This window comes from Cyanistes caeruleus, chromosome 2 (assembly GCF_971803275.1).
Source record: "Cyanistes caeruleus chromosome 2, bCyaCae1.hap1.1, whole genome shotgun sequence".
Classification (NCBI taxonomy): domain Eukaryota; kingdom Metazoa; phylum Chordata; class Aves; order Passeriformes; family Paridae; genus Cyanistes; species Cyanistes caeruleus.
In genome coordinates, this window is record NC_141702.1 from 43,868,082 (window position 1) to 43,884,094 (window position 16,013).

A 16,013-nucleotide genomic window follows, 5' to 3' on the forward strand; every position below is an offset into this window, starting at 1 on the left:
AATAGGATAATTAAAACCGTAAGGAGTATATCCAGTGGCAGGGGATGCATCTATGTATTTGTGTTTAGTTACCATCAATGGTCTTTTCTTTAAGAAGAGTGATTTCAAAAAAACCCCATTTATATTTCTGGCTTCCATAATATCTCCTAGCAGTTCCACAATTTATCCTTGTGCTATAGGGAAAAGCAATTCCTTTCCATTCCACCCGACCCAATCTCCATCTAAAAAAACCCACAAAGATGATGACTGCCACATAAGGACAGATGCCGTCTCTCCTCCTGTACATCAGGTCATGGGTGGAGAGGGAGGCACCAGCAGACAATGGCTTCAGCAGAACCTCAGCATTCCCCTCCCCCAATAGTGCTGCTATTTCCAGAGCAGTTCACCATTTCTTATCTACTGCCCAAAATCTGGAGAGGTGGTTACCACACTGAGAACATCAATAGTGTTAAACAGGCCACAGAGTAAAGTGAAATGATTTTAACAGGAAGGGATAGAATTTCCCTCCTTCCCATAAAGCCATACCTGGATAACAAAACCAACTTCCCAGGCCACAGCCTCTCATGATTCTCAAACTCCAGTATGCTGTTCAGGCTCATCCTTCTGCAACTATTTAATGCAACTGTTTTTCAACTTTACAAGATACAATGCATGTAATTTTACTGCACACTAGAAGTACAAATTAACAAACTGTTTCTTCAATGCAAAAACCAAGTGTGTTTATGATTTGGTCTGCATACATAACACAGGAGGACAATTACAAACATCTATCACCTTGAAAACTTCCGCTGAATAAACCTTTTCCATGTTCTTAACTTTAAATAAAGAAACCTGATAGGGGGAGTTTGATATTTAAAAAGAAGTTGAAAAACACTTTTTACAGATGTTTGAGATATCTGCTGTTGACTGCGTGCATTGGTAGAAGAAAGGAGACAGCCACAACAACAGAAGTTAAACTCCATAAAATCTAACACTTTAATTAAGCCAAATAAAAATTGCAACATCATTTGAAGAATAACTACACAGAAATGAAAAGAATACTCTAGTCAAAAATCCCACACCTAAAGTATTCAGCTGTAAGGAACTGTAACGCATGAAAACCTCTTCAATATTTTGACATACTTTGATATCTTTCAGTTATGTTTTGACTTCAGGATTCAGAGGGGCTTTATTTAAATAAACTTTCAGATTACATCAAAATAGGAAGAGAGATTATGCAGGTGCTAACTCCACAGTATTATATTACTAAATTACATCAACTTTTAAAGTAAAACCACCTTAGCAGTTAATTATTTCTGCTGATCTTTAATGTACACCTTTGAGAAAAACTAAAAGCAGCTAATCTTTTGGCAAGCAGCAACACGAGAACATTAAAGTCAAATTTATGTTGCTGATTAAAAGGCACTGTGATGCTGCAACTTAATTCTCAAGATGCCTCTACTTTGTGATGGCAACATCCCCACACTGCCACTGTTAATATTCCAGAGCTCTCAGAACATAACAATTAAACCATGATTTATGAAACTAGACGCCCTACATTTTCTTCAGAACATTCTGGAAGTTTCCTCATCCCAGGTCTCTGACATTTATCAGACAAGTGTAGCAATTACAATAGTTTCAAAAACATCCCCAACTTCAGATCCATTAAGTCAATCATTTTAGAAGTTTCAACACATGGTTTCAGTGTACACTTCCAATAATAATCAATTACTCTTGGAAAAACCTTTTCTAATACACCTTTGAGAATTGTTTCAATGAAAATATGCAATGCAAGTGCTTCCCAATACACTTTTCATTTCACTCAAATCTCTCATGCACAAAAATCAAGCCTATTAATGTAGCATTGTCCATCAGATCAGTTTTCCTATTGCACCATTTCTTTTACAATGAAAAAATTAACATTTCAAAGTTAAATATTAGGATTTGTAGTTGTGCTTTTGACCTCAAAACATACCTGGAATTATTGCCTCAGTGCACTTCAAAGTATGCAAGAATCCTGCACCAAAGCTAACCCTGTTCAAGTTCCATTCTGAGCAAAGATCAGTAGTGCTACTAAGTCATACCAAATGGGTTTACAGTGCATAATCAAAATAATGTCTCTCCTGTGACTAAGCTGTCACAAGCCCAACTCATTTCACTCAGTTCTCTAAAAGGGACCAACATTAAGTACAACAGCTGTAGAAATCTTTGAAGTCATGGAATGCATCTCCATGCTCTTTTATGCCTAAAAGGACAAGCACTTCTCAATCTTCCCAATCTTCAGTCAACTCAAGACAATTAAATTAAAAACATTACAGAAATATCATAAGCCTCATAACATGAAAAATAATTTTGGATTTTGAGATTGTAATAGAATAATTTTCTATGGAAAGTCCAGTAAAAGCACACACAATTTCATGGAAAACAGCTGCAGATTTACAGAAACCTTTGAATGCTTCCTGAACAATGGATATTCTCCCTTTCAAATCACACCATTCACATGTTTTATAAAATAGTTATGAAACTTTTTCCTAGCTTCCAAATGTCATGCAATCTCATGCTCACTTTTTCTTAAAAAAAGGGTCTATATCAATTTACCTTGAAATGCACTGTGATGCTCCAAGGAAGGGCTGTATTTGATGCATGGAGATCGAAGAGTAAACCAATTGGGTAATGCCTAAAAATGACAAGATATTAATTTAATATAGAAGCTGTGCTTTTACTTCTACATATCACAGTTAACACACCTGCATTTACACACACACACAAAATAGCTGTTTTACTCCCACAATTAGCATTTTTTATTGCTTTCTTAGAAAAGTTATACAGGCAAGTTTAGATGACTGACAGGCAGAATCAAGTCTGGAATGTACATGTTCAATATCTAAACAATGGTCTCCAAGCTGTGCCCACAAAACACTGCTACTTTTGCAACTGCCTTAAGTGGCCTACAGCTGCTTTGTGGAACTTTCCAAAACAGTACTTTTAGTTAAAAAGCATCAGACCAGGAATAGCTGGTCTCACAGAAAAGCACACATGCTTTCAGATGCTTGAGTGTCCTGGGTTTATACCACACTGACCCGTAACATCCTTTCCTTCTCCCACACATCTGATGCATCAATGCAGAGAATAAGTAGAAGAACAAAAAAATTATGTATCTGTTAAAGGGCTGAAAGATGATAGATCAAGATCAACTCTGTATCTTTAGTATCAAATTAAGAAGAATGAAAAGAAGAAAAAAAAATAATTGGAGTTTTGTATCTCAATGGAATTCCAGATTAAAGGAGTTACACAAAAAAGCTTGCTTCTGACAAGTATTCACTTCTGTCTCATAGTTTTCTCTCCCTTAAATTCATTAGAATAAACAGCCCCCAGCAGTATATGGAACATATATCACACACACAAAACCTCCACAGGCATTGTAAAAAAAGCTCTTTGTTCAGATATTGGCAAGATTTTTGATAAAATATATATATTTTTTTTACATTCAACATACCAAGACTCATTCTCCTATCTTTGAAAAATCGTAACCCGAAGAGCCTTATTATGCAGAGAGAAACACACGCTGAACTGTAAAGTGAGTAGTTTCATTGAATTAAATGGGACCGATCAGAAGTTGCAGACCCAAGCACGTACTTAAGTTTTGGAAATCCCAAGAGTACTAACCGAGAGTGTTGCATTAACAGCACCTGTGCCAAGCCATTTTCCAGATTGGTGAAACTTTCACACAACAGTGCTTTAGCACCCTCTACGGGTGAGCCACCCCAAAGCTAAGACAAATTCACCACAACTGCAAAATAAAACCCAAAATACTATTACAGTTCCTGAGCTTACCTGAGAATAAAGAGGATGCATATCCAGCTTTATCCTGATTCACTGCTAATGCTCAAGTTTTTACCACAGATTTTTAACTACTAACTGCCAATCATGTCCTAAAGACTTAACAGGGATTCAGCAAGAGCCCCATGAAAGAGTGATTTTCCAGGTGAGTTAAGTAACAAAAATCAGATTTGATAATCAGATGAACACAAATTTTCAACAAGAAAATTACTTCCAGTTACTTTCAATTTATACAACAAAACAGATAACTAAGAAAAAGAATGCAACAAAAATACCACACTAAAACTCCTGCATCAGGTCTTGGCTTACATTTATATCTTCTAATCAGTTAAGATCATAAAGTGAAGTTCATGTAATAAAATTTTTTCAGTAAAATCCCTGTGCTTTGCAGACTTAATAGATGCCTAATTAAATGGTACTTTGACCTTTTGTCTTCTGATAATTTATGAACAGGAAGGGTCAAGTACCCATCCAGTTGGCACTAGAGAGCAACCTATACAATTAGGGCTAGAACACAACCCACACAAAAGTCCACTGAAACACCCACATGTGAAAGTGTTCAGACAGGATGGAAATAAGCTGCAGTGCCATCCCCTAGCATCTGCTGAAGAAACTATTCCAACACAGATTGGTATCAGTCAAGGAGAGCTCCTGAGAAAGGCTGCAGTTCTCCAGGTTTCAAACTGCCAGAAGCACTTGGGACCTCTCCTGAGGTTTGGAGGAAGCCGAGGAAATGTTCTTGCCTAGAGGAAGTGCACATTAGTGAGGAGCTATGTCACAAGCAAACTAAAGAGCTGCAGGAAGTTAGGGGCTGTACTGCATCAGGGAAGATACAGAGATTAATGGCATCATCACCAAGATCTCACAGAGATGAGAATCTGGAGAGAAAGTGTCAGTAGTCATTGGAGTGGTCAGTGGGGACTCACAGGATGGGGAGGACCAGAGTTGTGTCAACTCTGGTCTTGAGGGATCCATTCAGTGCCAGTAGCTCAGTGTGCAGCTGCAGAGGGAGCTGCAGGTTGAGCTCGGGGTGATGGGAGCCCCAGAAAAGAGGTCAGAACTAGTGCTAACCTTTTGCACAGGAAAGGGCAGAGGGACCTGTGGCCCTGCCAGGTGACTGGTCACTCAGGGACATGGCACGAGCCAATGACACAAAGCCCCACACTATCACACACAGACTGAGGGTATAAAAGCTCAGGGGTTCCTTGTTTTGGGGTCCCTGCTCAGGGGCACCAGTTGAAGCTGTTGCTCTGTTGTTACACCATGACTAAGGTCTCTGAAGGAACCAGGCAGTGAGGCTCTGCTATGGGAACAGAGGGTCGAGTGGGTAAGGAAGCCTTTTCGGACTGTGAGGCTGTGGGGTGCGCAGGGAGTCGAGCAAGGCACCCATCGGCTCCCTGGCTGCAAGGGGCCTCCGTCCCAGCTCAGGTGGCCCAAGTGTGTGACTGCCAGAGCAGCTCCTGGGTGGACAGACAGAAAAGTTTCCTTAACCTCTGGGCAAGAGAGGGCAGGTCTTCTCCATCCACTGGCAGTGCTTCAGTGTTAGAAAAGAGGCTGGAAGTTCTGAAGAAGCATCAGAGCTATCTGAACAGCACATCCACAGGCAGAGGAAGCTGTCATAGAACCAGGAGACTCCATCCAACAGGGGAGAGAGCCCCAAATGCCAACTTTACTTGTTAACCTGAAGAGGTTTGCTGCTTGTTCAAAAGTTGCAGAGTGGCAAAGTTGTCGTCTGCTTGGTTTATTAGTACTTGCTATTTACCCACATGGGCACAAATTTTAAGCACTGCGTCAGAACCCCTTAGAGTATCAAAAGTGACTCTACAAATTGTAGGGGCAAGGAGGTATCTCCACAATTTTGCCATTAAAGGAGACAGGTTCAGGAGAGGTGTCTGCAGGTCAGGAGCTGGTTATGCAGCTGGTGCAACAACAAGGACTTACTTGGCTTTTAGAGACATAGGATACTCTTTGGGGATAATGGACAGCTAGGGAGAGATGGAATCTCTAAGTCAGACAAAAGTATCTTTGCCTTAAGGTTTCCCAACCTGGTGAGAGCTTTAAGACCATTAACAATGGAAGTGTAAATAACAACCCACAGATAAATAGAAATTAATTGACATGGGTGGATAGCAAGTGGTGAAAGGTGACAGCTACAAGGGAGAGGTCAAAATGATTAAAGAAGGTAGAAGAGAGCCCACCACAAGTAACTACATAAGAGAACATAGCTTGGAAAATAAGCAGTTAAAACTACAGTTGTAGATGCTATGACATTACTGGGAGAGGGCTACCTGAGGTACAGCTAGACAGCTTGCACAACTGGAATACTGCTGTGGAAGGACAGACATAAGCTGCTTAGTAAAGGCAGGCAGGGCAGATGAGGACAGAGGGTTGTCTTCCATGTCAGGGAGCAGCTTAGATGTATGAAACTTAATAGGACAGGCAACAGGTTGGTCAAGTTCTAGTGGTTCAGGAACAGAGGAAGGACTAATAAGGGCAACAGATCATGCAATCCAGGTGAGAAAATAGATAAAGTCTTCTTTAAACAATTCAATAAGTGTCTACATCACAGATCCTCGTTCCTGTTAAACTCTCATATCTGCTGGAAAAGCAACACAGCGGGACGCAAGTAGTCAAGATTTCCTGATACAGACACTGGACGAACCAGAGATAACCCAAAGCTCAATCTGTTACTTATCAGTTCAGACAAAAGAGTTGTGATAATCAGTGGCAGCTTTAGCTGCAGTGATCACGAAATGGCAGAGTTAAAAATCCTAGAGAAAGGATAGTAAGCAGAATACAGACTTTTGCCCTAATTTTTCATTTCCTCCTGGTGCCCCTACACAGTTCAGGCTCAGACATATCAGATGCATCACTGGACAACAGTTTCAGTCCTTCACCTGCAGCCAGAGCACTGAACCTGTGCTGTACTTAGAGAAATGCAGGTACAGAAGGAACATTCCTCTTGTTGCAAGAAGTCATAAGCTTCCAGCTCTTCCGAATCTTAGGAGACTGTTTTCTAACAGTCTTTGCCTGCATCTCCTTCAATATGATTGTAGGCTTAGCCTCCTGTAGCTGCAGGATGGTCTGAGGTTTGATCCACTTCCTTCTGTAGTCTTTAATGCTGCACAGTCTGATAATCTGTTCCTGAAACTCCTTACTTTGGTGACACAGACCCTCACCCAGCACACACCTCCTGTGGGCAAATAATCCATCTTCCCCCATCCCAACACTTTCAGCAGGAAAAAGAGGCCAGGCCCATGTAACTCCAGGCCTGGAGAGGTTAATTTCCCTTTAAGAACTTGACCAACACACTGCAGAGCCTGAAGTTCGAACTGTTTCAGACTTCCTCCAAAATCTCACTGGAAAATGGAAGAGCTGCATCTGAACAGATAGAGATGTCATCTCAACTAGGTATGAAACTGCACAGACTATAAGCAATAAGACCTCACAGGGCAAAGTAAATAATTGAAATAAACAATATTATTAACAAGTTATTTTTGATTCTGAATGCACAATCATAGCTAAAAGGATTAAACATTAATGCCCACTATTCTTTCTCTACCAACTACTAGCTCAGCATAATTCTCAGTTGTGGTGTTTAGGTCTTCCCCAGAAGAAGTGTTGGCTCTTGATGGGATTACCATTCTCCTACACTACAAATTGCTTTACAAATAGCACTTTCCTTAGAAAAGCAGTTTCACCGAAATCAGTGGAGCTGTACCTGGTAGAATAGGCTTTGTTTTTCTGAAGAATGAGAGTTTTAATTAGCAGATCATCATTACACTATTTATTTTCATTTCTACATTCAATAAATTTAATAACTCTTCACTTAATTTTAGAATTACAAACTACATTTTTATTCTATACCTATATTGTACAGTTTGTTTCTTTAATTCTAGTTTAAACATGATGGTATTTGAAAACTTACAGAAAATATCGATCTGTTTTTGGTTAAAGTACAAAGCCTCTCTTTCCTTTCTTGTTACAACTTCAGTGAAAACTAGTTTTCTCCCAGTATTTGCCTGGGATTATGAACACACTAGGATAAATGTGGTACCTTGCTGTTTATTTAGGTAGTATCATGACTCAACATTACTGTGGCACATAAGACACCATCTCTTGTTAAATTCTACATAATTTATTTAGAGGTCTAAAGCTGGTTTTGCCAGACAGTTATAATAAAAGTTTAAAGAGATCGTTTTTATCAGATTCTATTTACATATTTTCAAGGTTTACGCTAGGTTGGTCTCAAAGAAACTGAAGACTAGAAGAGATTTACTGCATCACCAAATCTACAGGGATTCCATGATGTGATGCTTGCTAATCACAAAACAATCCAGGTTCAGTAAAATTTTAAAAATCACTAGTTTTCTTTCCTATGATGATACAGGAAATAAAAAGAGATAAAAATCTCTTCATCATTCAAAATACTAAATACCTTCTGAAGGGCTGACACTGTCTATACCGAACTAACAAACACTGAAGCTCTCAAAATATTTTTCTTAAAACTCTTTAACAGCAGAAGAAGTAGAAAACCTGATAAAAAGTATTTATGAAAATTAATTAAATGAAACAATATCAGTCCAAGTCCCTAAACTCTTACAAATAATACCCAACAAACTAAAAACCCAGAAGAAAATAGTTTTAATAGACCATCAGACAAAATAAAAACAGGATCAACAGCAATTAGTTCAGTAAATTTGAACTAATTGAATTCAACAAACAGCTGCAGATTAGTATTAGATTTTTACAGTGCAATCATATCACACCAGTGAACAGTGAAGGCTACTCATGCTTTATTACTGTCATGCATATAAGCTATTTGCATTTAGACTCCAGAAATATTACTTCCTATCTGTGTTACTAGGCATCTTCTAGGAAGATGGAATACGTTAAAGGAAGATTTATTTGGCAATTCTGCTGCAAGCAACGGTAAAGCCAAAACCACAATCATTCTGAATTACAGGAACAAGGAGAACAAAACCAGTAAGTGCAGCACAACACCTCTGTCTTACACATGAAGTAAAAATTCAAGCAGAATAATAAAAAATGTTCAACATTAAACCTTCTTTTGTTTTCCCCCAAAAGCAGGCGTTTCTTACCCTTCTCGTCTTTTCCCGTCTTTGAAACTCAAGGGAGCGATTCCTTTAGGAAAACTACTGACACTGTGCTCAGCCTGGGAACTCTCTATGTGATAAACTGCATAAAGTACAAAGTTCAATAAACTCACCATTTCAGTGGTGTACCTTCGTATTCAAACCATATTTCACTAACTTCCTCTTGTTTCATAACTTTCTGAAAGTGTTTCTTCACTTTGTCTGTTACCAGTGTCAAGTAGCTTACCCTTGGCAAAAGCAACTGAAAAAAAAATTATAGAAGCTTTAAGTGTAAATAAAAGACTCTAAACTAGTAAAAATTTGTAACAAGTATGCATTTACATAACCAAAATGCAGTTAGCATTCTCTTCTACTCCTTTTTAAGGTAAGAGGTCTTTTAGACAGTTTACTTTTTAATGGTCAATGAAAGACTACAAAATAGCGCACTCAGAAGATGCAGAATAGCAGTACCCAATATATTAACACCAAAAAAAGTAAAAAACTAAGTTCTTGATTCTTTCAGGGGGGTGGTGGGGAGAAAAGTGGATTTCAATTTCTGCTTTTCTGTATTTAAATAATGAAGTTTTAAACATTTTTCATATGAACACATAAGAGATTCTAACTTCTTATTGAAAAGAATGAGCAGCTGTGCATCAGTTATTTCAAAATGGAAATTCCTGCACAAGATAAAAAAAAAGCCAATGAAAACTAGATGCTTAAGGGTTTGGTTTCCAAGTGTTTTGCACTTCCAATAGCTGGCAATTTCCATTTTCTTTGCATTGGGTTTGTCAGTTCAACCTATTAGTCAAGACCACTATACTTCCACAATTTAACTTTCACCCAGCAATTAAAATCAGAAAGAAAACTGTAAATACGTTTTTAGTTGAAAAAATTAGAGGACACATTCTTACAGCTTTGTCATATACTATCTTATTTTCTCAAGTGTACACTATACAAATCAGAATGTTGTGCTATTTTTATTTGCAACATCAGCCCTACCATCTTTTTTTTTAAAAGCCTTATCCCCAGGAGTGGTTAAGGACTCTATCAATCAGTGAATTGACTGATGACTGTGTGGCACATTTACTAGAGATAAATCAATCTGTAAGCATTAACAACAATGCTTTTCAGTATCTCAGTAAAGATTAACCTCCCTGTAAAATATCAATTCACTTTAGAGCAGACATTTTAAATTAATAGTATCCATCCTGTAAACTTCTGCTTCATAATCATTAATAAAATAGATGGGCCTAAGATATATATAGACTATATTTTGCATGTTTACAGAAACATTTGTTTTCCAGTGTTCCTCATAACCAGTGCTGTTTCTTAAAGTATTTTCTTTATAGTATATGAATAATGCCAGGCCCTAAATGAATATTTGCAGTACAGACCTCCCAAACTGTGTAAGGTTATATTTTGCCTGACAGAAAACTTGATCTCTGCTGCAACACTGCTCCAGAATTTCTCCAATAATTAGACCACACTTTGATATATAAATCAGATAATATTTTGGCCATGATACTACAATTTGTATTGTAAATACATAAAGAAGTATTGGGATCACATCAAGTTCTTGGAAGAACAGATTAATCTTTTTGATAATGCCACATTAGGTTATATCTGTGACACAGCTAAATTTTATAATTTTCTAAAATTACATAAGGCCAAGTCTCACCACTATCACAGACATCATGTCAGTTAACACTCCATTTTTCATGTACCATATGGTTTTCTTTTTCCATCTGCTGCTTTTATTACCATCATCACATTGTTTCTACCTTGTTTCATAGGAGCAATGTAATCAAAACACAGGCTTCATTTTTAAACGGCAAACAAACTCAATAAATCAAATGAAGTTATGTACACATTCAAGTAAGGATTGCTTCGTACTTAAATGACAACATAAGCTTATCCTTTATTTACCTAATTACACATATCTTCACTGATTGTTCTTTAGACAATATAGTCCAGACTGTACCAATCACACCCACATATTTTTGGTAATTTAATGTTATTTCTGCATGATATGTACAGTTAAATTAGTGATGGTGCACTCTGATGAGACTTATTAGGACTCTTAAAAATGCCAATTTTCAGCATGTTGCATGTAGCACAGCCATGCTGGAATTGATAAATATATTAAAGCATTATTTATTGCACCAGTGTTTCACATAACAATTTAAATTGCATAATTTCCTCTGTAAAATATTCTGCTTTGGTTTACACTGTGAAAGAACAACCCAGTTTCTACTTCAGCACAATTAGAGAACACAGACAATAACTAAACAGCATTCAACTGAATTTAACAGAACATGACCAGTACTCCCAAAACGCTTTAACAAAAACTGTACAACTGTACAAAACACAACAGTTAATCAGATTAACATGAATTAACTGTTTCCCAGAGATGCTGAGCATTTGTAGAACCTACTGAACTCTTTGCTTGGTCCCCCCAGTTCTTCTACCTTGATATAGTTATCCCCTTCCATAGGAGAAATTAAAGGATCCAATTCTACCACTTTTCGAGTTTTAATTATCTTAGAGATTTACAAGGATGCAAAAATCTGTTAAGTGAGATCTTTAAGAGCAGTTTAAACACATTTTCAGTTTGTTACTCCTTTTAATGTCCCTTCCCCACCCACTCTAAGCTAACAAATAAGGTCATGAGTTCTCTTCATTAAATTAAGAAGAGTAAATCTCCAAGTACATCACCAGCAGAACAAATCCTTCCCTAAATGTCACCCCCGAAAATTATACAAACCACAACACCTTCCTTTTCAATATTATGTATTACTACAGTATTTAATCACAACAACCAGGAATGTTTTCTTATTAACCAGGAGGTTAAATTAAATACAAAGAACTCCTCATATGCCTAAGTAAATGCTTGCAATATAACTGTGTAGAGAGTACCTCTCCAGGTATACCCACAGGTTTCATTGCAGAGCATGCAGTATTTTTACATACAAAGCACTAAAACAGAAAAATTACAGATTTAACAAGCACTAGACTGGTCTCATCACTGAAGTGTCGAGGGATATGAAACAAAACATCCTAATGTGGAATGGTTTCACATTCCTCTCTCCTACAGATACCTTAAAATAATATTTTTGACACCAAGCAAGCTAAAGAGTGATCCTGTTAAAGACCACCCTTGGGCAGAGCATCATTCTAAGACTGTACCCTGCTGTAATTTTGTTCTTTATACATCTGATAAGCCTCAGCCAATGAATCTCTGCTTCCTGTACACTTCTTTCACCCCCTTCTCTCTGCTGCTTGCACCAAGAGGCAAACAGTATATAATTTTTTTAAAAAAAAGCAGAACAATTTTAGGATGAGAGAAAAATCAGATACATCAGCAACAAAAGTAGTTCAAGCAAACTGTTCCTAAATACGCTGCTACTCAAAACGTAAACATCTGCATGAAACACTCCAAAGAAAACTGATGTATCCATTTCTAGCATAACTGCAGAAACCTACACTACATGACTATATTAAGACATAGGACAGTGGGCTACCAGGGCTGCACAGTCTTTATGTCAACACTCTTTCCAAAGGATAGACAAGTTAATTTTCAATTGTTTGTCCTACCCCTGTGCAGTGCCACAAGGTGATACACACATGCTTCAGCACCTGTGCTGCACTAACCCATCTGACAGACAGGGCTCTCCTGTCACACCACTCACAAAAACTGAAATCCATCCCACAGACTCTGGGCTGTTTTCTAACCCCTCATCCTCCAAGTCTATGTCATCCTTCATCTTCATAAAGCAAGTTCCACCGAGCAGAATCCTTTATCCTCTCTCATCTTAATGATGCCAGTATTTCCTCCCCATGCAGTCTTTCCATTTATGAAAGGCAATCTGAAATACAGAGGTTATATCTATACTAACAAGTAAGAGAAGACATGTAAAGCTGAAGAGCTAATGTCAAGGGCTAGAATGTTAATTACATATACTTTCCTACTTTACCCATAATTTTATTTTATTTTGATTTAGCTCAAGTTTGCTCCCATACACTAAATGTCCATTAGCAGCTGCAGCCCATCTGCTGCTTCAGCTTCATGTGAAAATGATTCAGCCCATGGGCTGACTGCTCTGTGATGCCAACCTGGGCACAGGAAGTGGAAAGGATGAAGACTTATTTCAAATCTGAACAAAAACATTAATGCAAACACACTCTGAAACTATCAGAGCTACACCATGATATAAAACCTTGATTGCTATTCTGCCTTACACTATTATAAATCCTTGGTCCCTCCAAAGACACAAAGCTGTAACACCAGCTCCAACGTGAACTGAAAAATGAAGAAGCTAAAATTTTAGAACTGTCATCCACAAGTAACTGCATTTTGCAGAAACAAAGAATTAAGCATTGAGAATTTTTGTGCCTACTTTATGTGGAGTAAATAAAAGAAATCCTATGACCTTAACACGATTTCCTTGACTTAGAAATCTGGCCAAACCACAAGGATAACATGGTTTCATGGTTTCCCTGCCAATGTTGAACAGATTAAGGCTGTAAACCTCTGAACTTCAACTCATACCTTTCAAGTAGCTCTTACATGAACCATGCAAATATATTTTAACTCCTATGTAAAATTTGAAGTCTGAGACTTTTAGGTATCTTAGATGTATTTGGCAATAGGTCAAAAAATATGAAGCAAAGTGCTTATCTTTTACCAATGATGAAAATGAAATATACAAAGATGAGCACTATTACTGCTGAACAGAAAGCACTTATAGTTCATTACGTTTCAAAACAACACATGCAAATGAGAAACTGACGACACAAAGATGCTATAGAACACAGAAAAAAAAATTATATCCAGTGTGGAATGGGATATGATAAGCCTTAAGAATTTTAGAATTCCATAAAGATTAAAAGTTCAAGATTTCCCTCCCATATACTTGTTACATTTCAAATTTGCATTTCACTGAATCAGCTAACATTCTTTATCAATTACATGTCTCTTCGGTGCTGAAAGAATGAAAACTGCTGAGAACATTATAAATAAATATATCATTATAGAAGGCACTTCCATGTTACAGCTCAAACACATCCATCATCCCTTTTTTATCATCAGCTAGCCATCCTGTTCAGGCAGTGCTCTGTTTAGCCATTATAGTTGCTCTTCCTATTTCTGAGCTAGATCTCTCATGGCTGCTGGACTTTAAAGAAAAGAAAATGAGAAGTCATCCACAGAGCCAGTGTTCATTAGGAGTTTGTGTTACACAGGTGACCAACCTTAATGCTGAAGATTTCATAAGTCTGACTAAATTATTTCTGCATTAATAGAAGTTCTCTCCCTTCAACTCTTCATTATCCACGAAAATACAAATTCAAATGCAGCCTCCTCCTTAACCTAGTCACTCACTGACTTTCTAAGAATTTTTTCAATGATCTTAATTATCTGTGATAAGTTTCTGTCACTACTGAAACAAGCCTGAAGTTTTCCATTTGCTGTGAAGAAAGATGAAGTCACACAGCATGGCTATAAGTTTACTTTCAGAAGCTACCAGAATAAGAAAATAATTGTTTGTTTTTTTTTTTTCACAACATGCAGTAGTACAAGTGATGAGAATGAAGGAAACAAACATAACCAAGGATCTTGGACTATTTGTGACTGCCTTTGTCATACTCACATAGTAGGGGTCAGCTTCCCTTTCAGTTATCTCATCCTGATACAGAGTGAAACAGGTCGGTATTCGCCCAAACCACACATCTCGAAGTACATCTTTGTCATCTGTCATTCTTCCAATGGACAGTGAAGCACATGTAGATCAATTTGTTTCTTCAGCTACAAATGTAACCCATTCCACCCCACCCCCCGAAAAAAAAACAAGTCAGCACGACTGCAAATAAAATACATCTTGTTAAAGGTTCTCCCCTAACTACGGTCCTGCAGGCTGACCAAAGCTGTCACCGGGGCATTAAATGCATCACTTGGTACAAAAAACGGCATGAATTAAGCTCCCAACTACAAACACATGGTGGATAAGGAGTGAAACGTAAATGAGCATTTCCTAAGGCTGCATAACGCCCCAGCCGCAGAGCCAGAAGGTCCTTTCCCGTTACCGCCCCGCAGCTCCCGGCACCCCCAGAGGCCCCGGTGCCAGGGGCAGAGCCCGTGTCCGCAGAAGGGCGGCCGGGAACACCGAACTGAGCCGGGCTCTCCCGGCCCGGGGGGTCACCGAGGCCGCAGGACGGGCCCCAGCATCGCCTAGCGCCGCGCTGAGACCCGGGGGCGTCCGGGGCCCGGCCAGGCCCCGTGGGGTCTGTCTGTCTGTCTGTCTGTCTGTCTATCTATCTGTCCACCTCCCTCCCTCCCCACTGCCGGCAGCTGCCCGAGGTGAATCAGCGCCGCTCCCGCCCCACGGGGCCGGACCGGGGAGCACCGCGGCGGCAGCGCCAGGCGCGCTGTCCCGGGCAGCGGCCGAGCCTGGGGGCGGCCCCGGCCGGGCAGCCCCACCGAGGGGGCGCGGGGCCGGGCCGGGCCGTTACCTCTGTCGCGACCGGCGACACCCGCCTGCCCGCCCGCGCGCGGGGCAGGAACTGAGCGCCGGCCGCGCCCCCGCCGCGGCCACGCCCCCGCGCACGCGCCGCCCGCCGAGCTACTTCCGCCCGGCCCGCGAGCCCGCCCCCGGCGGCGCCGGAAGCCGGAAGCGGCGGGGCGGGTCCCGGCCGGGCCGGTGGGAAGGGCTGGAGCCGGGGGTCGGGAGTCGGTCCTGAGCCGCTCCGAGAGCGCTGGCGGTGCTGCAGCGGCAGCGCTGGAGGCGGAGAGTCGCCGGGCTGCAGCTGTGCTGGACCCGGCCATGGGCCCGCTCCTGAGGCATCGGCGGGGCCGTGCAGCCGATGGACCGCGCGTTTGAGGATTTTAAGCACTTAATCTCTCTGTTTTCTCTTACCCCATTGTTCTTTTTCCCACTTCCCCACGGAAGTAAAATCGTAGCACCAAGCCTCTCAGAGTTCAAGGAGCGTTTGGACAATGTTTTCAGGCTCATCGTGTGACTATGGCGTGTCTGTGCAGGGCCAGGATGGACTCGATGGGTCCCTTCCAACTCAGATTATTCTGTGACTTTTTCTGTAGTAGAT

At 39.9% G+C, this 16,013-nt stretch overlaps 1 protein-coding gene across 12 annotated transcripts in view; it reads right to left on the bottom strand.

Moving 5' to 3' along the window:
• ATG5 (autophagy related 5) overlaps nucleotides 1–15,537 on the bottom strand; it is a 73,305-nt gene extending 57,768 nt beyond the window's left edge. For 8 of the 12 annotated variants that reach the window (XM_086876702.1, XM_086876704.1, XM_086876695.1 and 5 more), the window contains exons 1-4: nucleotides 15,423–15,534; nucleotides 14,564–14,718; nucleotides 9,050–9,177; nucleotides 2,578–2,656 (exon numbers count right to left, since the gene is read on the bottom strand). In XM_086876702.1, coding sequence (XP_086732828.1) covers nucleotides 2,578–2,656; nucleotides 9,050–9,177; nucleotides 14,564–14,671 — 315 coding nt within the window. In that variant the 5' untranslated portion in view covers nucleotides 14,672–14,718; nucleotides 15,423–15,534. The other 4 variants (XM_086876699.1, XM_086876700.1, XM_086876696.1 and 1 more) reach the window with 4 other exon arrangements.
• Between the last annotated feature and the right edge of the window lie 476 nt (nucleotides 15,538–16,013).